Source organism: Delphinapterus leucas, chromosome 16, assembly GCF_059928025.1.
Source record: "Delphinapterus leucas isolate spDelLeu-1000000601 "Yukka" chromosome 16, BTC_Dleu_Yukka2, whole genome shotgun sequence".
Lineage (NCBI taxonomy): Eukaryota > Metazoa > Chordata > Mammalia > Artiodactyla > Monodontidae > Delphinapterus > Delphinapterus leucas.
The window spans coordinates 41392235-41405940 of record NC_143144.1 but is presented as its reverse complement, the minus strand read 5'-3'; the positions used below and the strand labels follow the sequence as shown (position 1 = coordinate 41405940).

The window sequence follows — 13706 nt, the reverse complement described above, 5'->3', positions numbered from 1 at the left end:
GGGTTTTATTTTATGAAATTCTTTATCATCCTGAATTTGTTTGAGGAAACCTGTTTTTCACTCTGGGCTTATTGATCTTATGACAGACACTTTTTTCTGTTTTTCTCTTAAGTAAAATAAATGAGTAGATTCATATCATCAATCCAGAAACAAGGTCTACCATAAGCCTTGGTCATTTGTGATGGACAATTTGGGAAGCTTTATAAATGTGTTCATTTTGTTTCTTTTCTTCATGGCATAAAAGCCTTTCTCTCAGACTGCGGCTTTGCTTGCTCTGGTGACTATTAAGGGTAGTATAGTATACACAAGATTCTCATTGTGTAATTTTCTCAATTATCGAGATTATTTTTCTGTTGTGAGCATATATTGTTTTGTTGGTTTTTTCCAGCTTTACTGAAATATAATTGACCTACAGAACTATGTAATTTTAAGGTGTACAACATAATGATTTGACTTACATCATGAAATGAATATCAAGTAGGTTTACTGAACATCTATCATCTCATATAGATACAACATTAAAGAAGTAGAAAAAAACTGTTTTCCTTGTGATGAGAATTCTCAGGCTTTACTCCCTTAGCAACTTTGATTTATAATGTACAGCAGTGTTAGTTATCTTTATCATGTTGTACATTACATTCCTAGTACTTACTTATCTTATAACTGGAGGTTTGTTATCTTTTGACTACCTTCATCTAATTCCCTATCCCCCAGCCTCCTGCCTCTGGTAGCCAGAAATCTGATCATATTTTCCTATGAGTTTGTTTATTTGTTTCTGAAGTATAATTGACCTACTTATACTACGTTAGCTCCTGGTATACAACATAGTGATTCTATATTTCTGTATATTTCAAAATGATCTCCATGATAAGTCTAGTTGTCTTCTGTCACCATGCAAAGATCTTATGTAATTACTGACTGTATTCCCTACACTGTACATTTCATACCCATGACTCATTTATTTTGCAACTGGAAGTTTATACATCTTCCCCCTCACCTATTTCTCTCTTCCTCCCTACCCCCTCCCTTCTGGAAGCCACCTGTTTGTTCTCTGTATCTATTACTCTGTTTCTGTTTGGTTATGTTTGTTCATTTATTTTGTTTTGTTTTTAGATTGCACCCATAAGTGAAATCCTACAGTATTTGTCTTTCTATTCCACTTAGCATAATACCCTCTAGGTCCATCCATGTTGTTGCAAATGGCAAGATTTCATTCTTTTTTATAGCCAAGTAGCATTTCATTGTATATATATACCACATCTTTATCCACTTATCTATTGATGGGCACTTAGATTGCTTCCATATCTTGCTATTGTAAATAATGCTGCAGTGAACATAGGGGTACATATATCTTTCCTAATTAGTGTTTTCATTTTCTTCAGATAAATACCCAGAAGTGGAATTGCTGGATTGTATGGTAGTTCTAGTTTTAACTTTTTGAGGAAGCTTCATACTATATTCCATATATATTGCATCAATATATATTCTCATCAGCAGTACACAAGGGTTCCCTTTTCTCCACATCCTCACCAACACTTATTTGTTGTCTTTTGATAATAGCCATTCTGAAAGGTGTGAGGTGCAATTTCATTGTGGTTTTGACTTGCATTTCCCTGAGGATTAGTGATGTTGAGCATATTTTCATGTGCCTCTTGGCCATCTGTATGTCTTCTTTGGAAAAATGTCTGTCTAGGTCCTCTGGCCAGTTTTTACTGGTTGGTTGTTTTTTTGGCATTGAGATGTATGAGTTCTTTGTAATATTTTGGATATTAACCCCTTTTTGGATATATCATTTGCAAATATCTTGTCCCATTCAGTAGGTGGCCCTTTTCGTTTTGTTGGTTTCCTTCACTGTGCAAAAGCTTTTTTGTTTACTGTAGTCCCATTTGTTGATTTTTGCTTCTGTTTTCATTGTCTCAGGAGACATATCCAAAAAATATTGCTAAGACTTATGTCAAAGAGCATACTGCCTATGTTTTCTTCTAGAAGTTTCGTGGTTTTAGGTGTTACTTTTAATCCATTTTGAATTTATTTTTGTATATGGTATGTGAAAGTGGTCCAGTTTAATTCTTTCGCATGTAGCTGTCCAGTTTTCCCAACATCATTTATTGAAGAGGCTGTCTTTTCCCCATTGTGTATTCTTGCCTCCTTTGTTATAGATTAATTGTCCATATAAATATGGGTTCATTTCTGGGCTCTCTATTCAGTTCCATTGATCTGTGTGTTTTTGTTCCAGTACCATGCTGTATTGACTACTGTAGCTTTGTAGTAGAGTTTGAAATCAGGGAGTGTGATTTGTCCAGCTTTGTTATTCTTTGTCAAAAATTGCTTTGGCGGGCTTCCCTGGTGGTGCAGTAGTTGAGAGTCCGCCTGCCAATGCAGGGGACACGGGTTTGTGTCCCGGTCTGGGAAGATCCCCCATGCCGCGGAGCGGCTAGGCCCGTGAGCCATGGCCACTGAGCCTGCGCGTCCGGAGCCTGTGCTCCGCAACGGGAGAGGCCACAACAGTGTAAGGCCCGCGTACAGCAAAAAAAAAAAAAATTGCTTTGGCTATTTAGGGTCTTTTGTGTTTCCATACAAATTTTAGAATTATTTTATTTCTGTGAAAAATGCCATTGATATTTTGACAGAGATTGCATCAAATCTGTTATTGTTTTTGTAATTTTAAAAAATCTTATTAAAAATGTTCTCAACAACATGGATGACCTTGAAAGAATGATGCTAAGTGAGATAGATACCATATGATCTCACTTATATGTGGAACCTTAAAAAAAAAAAAAAGAGCTCATAGATACACAGAACAGATCAGTGGTTGCCACAGGTATAGGATGGAGAGTGCACAAAATGTGTGAAAGAGGTCAAAAGGTACAGACTTCCAGTTATAAAATGAATAAATCGTGGGGATGTAATGTGCAGCATGGTGATTATAGTTAATAATACCGTATTGTATATTTGAAAGTTGCTAAAAGAGTAAATCTTGCAAGTTCTCATCACAAAAAATATGTAGCTATGTGTGGTGGTGGATGTTAACTAGATTTATTGTGGTGATCATTTTGCAATATATACAAATATCTAATTATGTTGTACACCTGAAATGAATATAATGCTATATGTCAATTATATTCTGATTGTATAAAAAAAAAAAGCCGTTGGAACTGTGTAAAAACCCCTCTTTTATAAGCCCACTTTCTCATTAGCCACATAGCATATATGAGCAAGGGAGCATTTAAATCCTAGATTAATTTCCAAGAGAAGAGAGCATTAAGAAAGAGATGTTCGCTGATGAACCAACATTAGGGAGGCAGAGCGGGTGCACAGAGAAGAATCAGAAGCTATGGTCCAGTTCAAAGTATTGATAGATTAAATAAAGTTGGTAAACAAAAACCCTTTGAGAGCAGATAAAGACAGGGCCAATATTAACTTCTCTGAACTGGCCATCTTTATCTGTCCCTAGGTCTTGGTAATGTTTCAGGAAGACTCATCTGAACCATCAGATGCTATCCCTACCCTATAAGAAAGAAGGGAGGAAGGACAGTTAAAACAAGCAAACAGAAAACTTCATGGAGGGAGAACATGGGCATATAATAAACACTTAAACTTACATTTCTTTTATTAGAAATAAGGCTAAATATTTTTTAACATGCTTGTTGCCTAACTGTGCATGAGTTTTTCAGTTTGTAACAATTTAATTTTGAATGGCTTTCATTGTACGTTATGCTAACAACTAGTAAGAGAATATTTTTCATATATTCATTCATTCAACAGACATTGATTAACAGCTTTCTGCCCCAGGCAGCCAATGGCCCTATGAGCCAGAGGGTAGGAAAGAAGGGACATAGGGAAGAGGGGCTTGATGCCTGTCCTCCAGCAGCAGCCAGTTACCTCCTGCAGGCTTGTGGAACCAAAGGGGGCTCTCTCTGTCCTCCTGCCTGGCCCCTCATCTTTCTGAGGACCCTCTGGAGGCCCGTGGAAAAGAGCTTTTGAGTGAATGTGAATTCTCCTTTCTGGGGCTCATAGCTATTACAAAGTGACACTACCCCCACCTCCAGTTCACACTTGGCTTTCAAAATTTTATTCTCACCCATTTCTATGATAGCTGCCTCTTTCTCCTGTGTTCTTTCAAGATAATAGTTCATGTGTTTTGTCTCTTCTTGGTAGAGCTTGTTGTACTTTGGTTGCCCTGAAAACTCAGCTCTCTGGTAGACTCAGGAAAAGTTATGATTCTGTAGATTACTTGGCCTTTTCTCATTGTTAGATAGAGTAGAAGCACTGTTTTTTGCTTTTTTTGTTTGTTTTTTGCTGCATTATTTATCCCATCTCAGTAGAGACTGTTGAGTGGGCTCCTGCCCCCTAAGTGTACCACCAGGCGCCCATGAGATTTTTAGGAGATAACTTGAAACCATTTCTAAATGGTTTTTAAAGCAAATTATGTTTGTTTCATCTCTTATTTCTAATTTTATTGCATTGTAATCAAAGAGTATAGATAAAATTATCTCTACTTTTTAAGAGTTTTTTGGGCTTTTACTTGTGGCCTAACATAATTGTTGTATATATTATGTTGGCACTTGAAAAGATGTCTCTGAAGGGTATAGAATTTATACTTTGTTAGATTCTATACCTATTAGATCAGACCCTATATTTTTCTAGTTTTGTCTGCCTGCTTTCCGAAGGAATCAAGTGGTGCTCTAAAGTTCTTTCTATTGTGTTTTTGTCAATTTCTCATTGCACATCCTCGGTGTTTATTTTTTGTACCTCTCCGTACTGTGTTATCTGACTTGTGAAAGATTATGCCATTGCTAGCTTACCATAATTTGAAGCTATCTTGATGCAGTCCTGTGCATTTTCTTTTCTATCCCCATTCCCTACCTTCACTACCTAATAGTGACTTGCAAATAAAATAAGCTTAATGAATTTCTATTTGACAAATAGAAATTTCAGCTCCACCGCTTTCTGGCTCTGTGACCTTAGACAGGTTAATTAATCTTTTGGTGCCTTTATTTCCTGATTTTCAAAATGGAAATAATACTAACATTTATTCAGTTTTTGTAAGGATTAAGTGAGTTAATCCTTGTGAATCTTGAGTTTGTCCTTTAAAAAAAGCTGCTAGAACGTTCAGCATGCTACAGTATAGAGCTCAGTGTTAGCAGTTGTTACTAATGTTACATGCTAATGGCCTCAGACCATACCTGTGGTATAAAGTATCCATGGTTTTACTCATTTTTTGTTTGGTTCATTTGTTACAAGAGGACACTGTGAATTGTTTTTTGACATTATTCATATTTTTTTGAAGAATTTTCGCAGCTTAACATTGATGCCAAAAAGAAAATTAAAACCAAGCTCCCTGCAGGTTAATTTAAGTGATTATTTTGGCACCTAGTTGTGCTTGAAGTTAGAATTTGATGGTTTTATCATACTTGGAGTCAGTCCATACACCCTATTAGATTTGTGATTTATTCTCATCTAACTTGTGATAACAGGAGAGTTCACTTAAATTGTGAGACATAATTGTCTAGATTTGAAAAGATCTTGGGGATGTAGTGAGGTCTGAAGACAGTTCTGTTTAAAATGATCTTTTGTTAGTGATTACTGATGTATTTAAGGTCAAGATTAATTTAAATTTCTGAAAATTTCCTTTGTGTATTTATAGTCTAATATCCAATGCAAGGAGAAAAGTTATAACAGATTATGGAATTATACTCTGAAAGAGTCTTTAGGGATCATCTGATTCAACTTCTTCATTGCACAGATGGCGAAAATGCAGGCAGGAGAGTTAAGTGACTTGGCCAAAGTCATAGAGCTTAGATAGCTAGCAGAAGGGCAAGGCCTGAGCTCAGGTCTTCAGTCTCCAGTCCCAGCTTTTGTTACCATGTGTACCCAAACAGAAATGGATGTGAAATCAAGAATGTAGTATGAACTGGTTCTCTTATTAGGATCCAGCCTTTTTGGTAGATCTGTCAAGCTTAGCTCCAGGAGCCTATCCACAGGGACAAAGTGGCCTGTGAAGCATTTAAAACTTAAACTCTATAGGGAGATACATTTTAAATGTTTTTATTAATATTTTATTTCATAAATGGCAAATGACCAGTGATCTAGTATTTCTGTATGTAAGGACGAAGTAGGACTAAAAGGACTTTTCTTTGGGTCTCTCTCTCCTCTCTGTCTCTTAAATAGGAAATACTTAAAGCCAAATTTCATTCAAACCAAAAGATAAAAAAATGATACCTCTTGGTAGAAAAAGATGACGATTCATTGGTTTCCCTTTTTTTATGTAGTTTAGGTTAATTAGGAACCTTTTAAAATTGAGTGTACTGAAGCTTTAATGTATGTACAAGTTGGTTGAGTGGTTTTAATTAAAATGTATCTCTATTTTGAGATAATTACTTTCAACACTCCAAGATTAATGAGGCCTAGTCATAGTACCTCACATGCTGGGGATACTCAATAAATATTAGTTTGGAAATTAGGATATACTTTGGTATTTTAGAATCTCACATGTATTCTAATGTCTTAGATTGTTTCCCAAATTTGGGAATACTCAGCTATATCAAATTTACTAGTTCATCTTAAAAATAATTTTCCTTCCTACATAATTTTTTAAACTTTTTATTTGAAAATAATTTCAAACTTACAAAAAGTTACACAAAGTTAAACTCTGTGTATGTTTATGTATATATGCTTGTGTATTATACACAATTTTTTTCTGAACGATTTGAGCTTAAGTTACATACATTATACCCCCTTTGCTAAATACTTCAGTGTGTTTTTCCTATTCTCTTATATAAACACATTACAGTTATAAATTCATAAATGTACACTGATATAATATTTTAATCTTCTCATCTGTGTTGCAGTTTTATCAGGTGCCCTAATCAAACCCGCTGTAGCCATTTTGCCCTCCAATACAGGGTCCAGGGTCAGGTATTGCATTTAGTTAATGTCTGAGCCTCCTTTTGAATCTGGAGTATTTCCACAGCCTTTCTTTGTTTTTCTTTTATGACATTGACATGTTTGAAGAATACAACATTCCTTGAGTTTATCTGCTGTTTCCTCATAATTAGGTTTATATTATGCATTCTTGATCAGAGCAGTACCTAGGTGATAGTGTCTGGAGGCACTTAAGTAGTCATCTGACCCCATTAGTGATGTTAATTTTGATCACCCAGTCAAGGTGTTATCTGATTTTTCCACTGTTGCAGAGTTTTTTTCCTCTCTTGTAGTTAATTAAGTAGTCTGTAGGAAGACACTTTGAGACGAAATTTCCCTTAGGTTTAGCATCCTTTATTGATCTTTGCCTGATCCAGTCTTTACCATGATGGTTGCAAAAAGAGGATTATCTCGTTCTAGCACTCCCTCCCGACTTAACCAGTTAGTCTTTGGCTTTCTCCTGTGAGTAAAAGCCCTTCTTTCTCTCTATTTATTATATATTATCATTGTGAACTCAGGAATTTATATTTTTTCAGTGATTTGTAAGTTATTACTGTACATAATATTTTGGTGCTTAGCTTGTCCAGATTTGGCTAGTAGGAGCTCCTTCAAACTGGCTCCTATATTCTTGTGACAAACATCCATCAGTTTTCCTGTTTTTGAGCACTTCTTCACTTTCTGGTATAATAAAACATTCTGGGTTCATCTTGTACCTGTCCTGTCCTGTCCTAACCATGGAATCAGGTGTTCCCTGAGGAATACAGCTCTGTTAGGTGGAATGGTATTAGAGACCAAGATCTGGGCACCAGATGTGCTCATTGCTACTAAGATGTCTTCTTTTTGGCCCTTTCAGCAGACAAAACTAAGAAATGCACATACACACACACACTCTCTCTCTCTCTCTCACTCAAACACACACAAATGTACATATTTTAGAAGTCATGAGTACATACCAGTGCCTTCCATTTCAATCTATCAATCACCACAGAGTTCTTTTTTGTCTTTTCCCATTCCGTGTTGTATTCCCTCTTCCATACTGAGAACTACAGCTGCCAGCAACATCAACAAATTAACTCATTTGTTCAGTCCTGAAATATATTTTAAAATAGTTTCAGAATTGCTTCACCTGTACTACTGTGGTAAGCAAATCTAGTAAAAAGAGTCCGGGAATTGTTTGTGATTCTTTCCTCCTTGCCCAAGACTGAAGGCATATTAGTCAAATAGTGTGTTCATAAGTTACTTGGATTAGTTCTTACTTTCATCCTTTCATTTTTCCTTTCCCTGTAGTGCTATTCTTTTGAAATAAAATTAGGCTCATTTGTTTTACTTTGCTTTCAGTTACAGGTTCCTTCCCATTCCCATTCTTATTTTAATTTTGTTTTGAATATGTAGAATATTAACATGCTCTCAAAAAATCAAAACTATATTTATCCTCCAGAGTGTTTTAGTTTGATTCCCATCTCCCATTTTATGAGGGAAAAGATATGTTACTAGCAAAAGGGCATTTATTGTACCTTTGTTCATTTTTGTTATTTAAAGTAAATTTTGTCGGGCTTCCCTGGCGCAGTGGTTAAGAATCTGCCTGCTAATGCAGGGGACACGGGTTGCAGCCTGGGTCCAGGAAGATCCCACATGCCGTGGAGCAACTAAGCCAGTGCACCACAACTACTGAGCCTGTGTGCCTAGAGCCCACGCTCCGCAACAAGAGAAGCCACCACAGTGAGAAGCCTGCACATAGCAACAAAGAGTAGCCCCCGCTCTCTGCATCTAGAGAAAAGCCCATGCGTAGCGACGAAGACCCAATGCAACCCAGTGCAGCTCAAAATACATAAAATAAATAAATTTATTTTTTTAAATAATAAAAAAATAAATTTTGTCTATTGAGATTAAGATTATAAAGGAATTTAACTTTTGGAAATATACTCCAGGCTGAGTGATTTGTAACTCTGATTTGTGGGGACAGTGGTCCTCAATGATTTTCCTTTTCCAATACACCAGAGTTACTGTCCAATGTTTTCAGTAACATTCACTCCATGCTGTAGTGATTGGGTGGAGGTGGGAGTGCAGGAGGGATAAGGGTGTCTTCTCTAACCCATTTTTGAGAATGCTTGCTTGCTGTAGGGTTAATGAGAACAGTAGAACCTCCCAAGTATATTGGTCATGGGAAATCACAGAGACTCCTTTGACAGAAAAAAAAAAACAATGACTATGTATAAGATAAAATAATTAAATCAAGCAAGCAAACACAAAAATTTTAGTTCCAGATTAGTGTAAGTGGAAAAAAAAAAAAAAAAAACCACTTCAGTGCCTTAACTGTGCTGCCTCAGATGCACCTTCCTTTGTTTTCCCACGAAGATGCTTACTTACGTGGGAATTCTGTGGCTTGATGATATTCTCAGCAGCATGTCTGTTCAGTCACAAAACTAGATGATTTATATTCATTCTGTATTTGCCATTGCTAATAACGTGTATATTAGGTTTATAAATCTTTAATCCAGGATAAAGCTATGACACACCAGCTATAATTTACCTGGTTGAAAGAACAGAAGGTATCTTGATGTGAAGTGTCATAATATAGTTGTGTTTCTTCTCTTTGCTACAGCCTTAATACAGATACTGGCAGCTGCTGTAGCTGAGCGAGATGTGGTTTATTTCACCTTTGGGGACTCAGAATTGATGAGAGACATTTACAGCATGCACACGTTCCTTACTGAAAGGAAACTGACTGTTGGTAAGTAGGGGATAGTCTTGACACTTGGTATCTAAATGGATTGTACACCATCCAGGAGGAGCACTTGCTAAATCTGGATAGATCATAGTGGATAAGAAAAAATGGAAGTGTGATTTTGATGGGGCGACAAGGTCTTAGAGGGGCAACACTTGCAGAATCTTTTTCTGGCAAACTTTCATCCTCAATCTTGAATGAGTATGTCAGCTTATTAATTTAAGGCCGAGAAGTTGGAATTAGTGTCCCTTTTTTACTTTTGTGTGTATAGAAAACTGAAAGAGGGAAGGTATTGGCAGGTAAGTTAAAACCTAAGCAGCCTCACTCTGAGTTATGTTTATCAGACATGCCAGCATCCTCCATCTACTGTTTCAGCTGGACCTGAAAGGCCTTGCTATATGGGAGCTAAATGTAAAATTAGAGTTGCCACGAACTCCCAAAACAATGCATGGATGATGTACCATGTATAGCCTGCTGTAATTATGAACTAGTAAGTAGTTTCTTTAAGGTATTCTAAAAAATTTTAACTTTATATCAGGAAAGCCTTCCAGGCTGTTTTTTAAAATAAAGCCTTCATGCTCTATTTTCAAAAGCCAAATGTGAGCATATATTATTTAGATTAAGATAAAACTGAAGTGTTCTGTAGTAGTTTTATCCATCTACATACCTTAATGTGCAAATTGGTCTGGCTTTCTACTCTTCAGGAGAAGTATATAAGCTGTTGCTACGATATTACAATGAAGAATGTAGAAACTGTTCCACCCCTGGACCAGACATCAAGCTCTATCCATTCATATACCAAGCTGTTGAGTCTTGTGCGGAGACCACGAACCAGCCAGGACAAAGAACTGGGGCCTGAGGATCCAAGTGAATAGAACCTCCTTCCACCTCTCATGAGAAACATCCTATCTGAACTGTCAGGTGTAACATATGAACTGACTTAATATAAATGTGTATATAATCCACATTTGTAGGCAAGGATGCAGTCCCTTCCACAAACATAGATTCAGACATATTTTGTTTCCATTTTTTTCTATTTCAGTCTTCATTCTTTGATTTTTCTTTCTTTTGCCCATAAGATTTCTTGTGAAATTTCATGAAAGTTTGTGCTCAGCCTGTCAGGTCTCTTTTTTGATGCCTGTATATTATACAAATTGCCTCTGCAGCTAGCAGATGCCAGGGAAGAAGGTGAAATCCTAGAATCTGTTTAACTAACTGGGTCTGCTAAAGATCTCCCTGTGAGCCTTTCACCCCCTACTCTTCTTATGATTGCATTGTTGGAGTTTTTGATTTTTGAAAATTAAGAGTTGGGTTTTTTTTTCATACATGTTACATAATGCAGATCCCCTACGTTAAAAGTTTTGTATTTAAGGCAGAATAATTTCCAGAAAGTTATTTAGTGACATCACCTTTATCTGTAATGGTTTGTCTGTCCTTTTTCCCTGATCAATTTTTATTGATACTGTTTTTGGAAACTGACCTAAATGGAAGGAAATGTAGAATAAAAGAGTTTCCCAAATGGTGTTTAAAAAACAAACAGATTCAAGAGACTTGAAGGATCTTTTGTTTCTTGGGGTTTTTGGGGTTTTTTTTCCTTTTTGAATTAGGATTATTGTTTGTTCCTTGGTGCTTGAGGCATATTCATATAACCAGAGTTTAGAAACTGGGAACTTCATGGTGATCTGTACATAGTGAAGTTTCTCTGGTACTCAAAGGTTATACAGTTAATAAATTTTCATTAACAAATCATTTGTCAAACTCCCATATCATCTATATTTCATATATATGAAAAATATGTTCTTTAAGTGTGTCTACATGCAAGCACATAAAATCTAAATAAAACTGGAATTGTGGGAATGATTAGGTTTAGGCTTTATTAGGGGCTCTGTTTAAAATTCTTTATTTACAATTGTGTCCATTTAAAATGGGCAACAAACATAAATAATAATGTCTCTCAGAAGTTAAAGCCAGTGTCAATTCTGTGTTAACTGAGAGTAGAGTTTAATCACAGAAGCACTTATTTATATTTCTAAAGTAATTCTAAACCATACTGCTGAAGTTCTAGTTTATAGTCAACTGTCAGGAAAAGCTATTGGTGGTCAAATCCTATTAATAAGGAGTTTTACGTAGATGGTCCAAACACCTGGTATCAATATTGGCAGGGAAAAAATGGGGCCTTGGCCAGCATCTGCAACTCTTTTTGTTTATATAGAGATTGAGAAGTTAGTGGAATTTGGCACCTGAAGGCAGCCACTTGTCACTGATGAAGTTTTTTAAGATTTTTCATCATCTCTGAGTCCAAGGTGTCTGCCTTTATTTCTACTGGTACTAAAGTCTTTTCTTTCCTTCCCAACCCATTCCATGCTTTGGTTAAGCATTCATGGTATATTTCATTTCTTTTTATCTATCTCTATATTCTTTCCCTCTTATCTAGCCCCAAGACTAAGTAAACAGTTCTTTAAAACGTTGCATGAACAGTTTAGGAGGTTCATGTGGTAGACAAATCATTGAGTCCAGGTAAGAAGACCTCCCAGCCTAATATTACAGAATACAGGTACTAAGACTCAGCTGTTAGTACTGAACAGGTTGGTGACCAGGCCATCTTCCTGACTGCCTTTCTTCTGTTGAGGGGTTTTCAAGAATAAAAACCTGCCTACTTCTTTGTCCTAGTACATTCTTGAATTGGGACGGTTTAATCATGAGGAATGTATAGAGAGAAATAATGTCCATTTTTTGTGGTGGGGAGGGTGGTGGAGAGAACATGATTACTTTGTTCCTAAAGGCCCTCTGTAAAAAGAGGGACAAAATCAGACATTGAACTAACATTTGTATCTATTTTAAGACATTTAACAGCACCTTTTTGTTCTCTTTCATTTAGGGTTTCTTTTATTACATGTTGTTTACCCTTCCCTTCTTTAATCTACTGAGGCATGAAAGGATATTTTCAGTTTAGAATTCTTAGGTTTTTAATATAACTCACTTGCTTCTCACTTTCTATCTAGCTCACTCAAATGTACAATAACAGTTTAAGGAAACAATGTGGACTAATGGAAAGGGCGTGAGATTTAAAATCAGACCAGCTGGGTTCAATTGCTAACTGTATCCCCAGCTAACATTTTAACCTTCTTTGGATAAACTGAATTGCTGAGCCTTACTTAACTCACTTAGAAAATGGGTTATTAGCACCTACCAAGAAATACTGTATATAAAGCAACGAACATAGGGTCTGGCACTCAGTTGGTCCTTAATAAATGCCAACTATTTTAGTTGACCAGAAACATGTATGGGGCACCTACTGTACACTAGGGACTGTGCTCATTGCTTTATATATTTTAGCCCGTTTTACCCATGGGCTAACGGATGCCCAGACGTTAGGGAGTACCATCTCAACTTCCAGGAGTTCATTATGAAAGGAGACTTACTTTGTAATCTGATAGAGCAAAGGTTCTGACACTCTTGTTCTCTACCAAGTTCGTAGTACAGCTTATTCTTCATCATAAATAACTAGTTATCAGTGGGGTATATTAAATGGTCTCTGAGAGACTTACCTCTTTTCTTCCTGGTTGAAGTGACACTAAAGGCAAGAAGATAGGTATTTGAAAGCGAGATTGAAAAGAAGATCTAACCAAGCTCCAGGATTGCTATGTCAGGTACTTATCCAATAATATATTGCTTTGGAAACCAAGCATTAAGTTGCCCCACTCCAAGAATATGACGGAACAAAAAAGTCACTGGATTATATTCTTTAACACTTCAACAGGAAGAGAAGCAATTGCATAGATTCTTACCTGTTTTCTTCTGTCTTCTCCAATCCATGTGGCTGCATATTCATGGCTTTTTTCTGATGTAAGGAAGAAGTGCATCCTAGGAAGTCTGCTTTAAAGACAGACAAAGGTTAAGAAGGTGTGTCCTTCCTCCTCTCAACCCTGTGGATCTGCCCCAGTCCTTTTTCTGGAGGGAAGGGAAAGACCAGCCATTCCTGGAACGTGAGCTCAGAATATTTAATCCTGTCCTTTGGGGGCTGGAAGTGGGCCTAATGTGATACTTACTAGAACTG

General features: G+C 36.6%; 1 protein-coding gene across 5 annotated transcripts in view; it reads left to right on the top strand.

The window, feature by feature from the left end:
• PARG (poly(ADP-ribose) glycohydrolase) overlaps nucleotides 1-11509 on the top strand; it is a 112880-nt gene extending 101371 nt beyond the window's left edge. For all 5 annotated transcript variants that reach the window (XM_089897839.1, XM_089897837.1, XM_089897835.1 and 2 more), the window contains 2 exons: nucleotides 9527-9655; nucleotides 10354-11509. In XM_089897839.1, the coding sequence (XP_089753965.1) occupies nucleotides 9527-9655; nucleotides 10354-10508 (284 nt within the window). In that variant the 3' untranslated portion in view covers nucleotides 10509-11509. The remainder of the gene's footprint in view (nucleotides 1-9526; nucleotides 9656-10353) is intronic.
• The last annotated feature ends 2197 nt before the right edge of the window (nucleotides 11510-13706 follow it).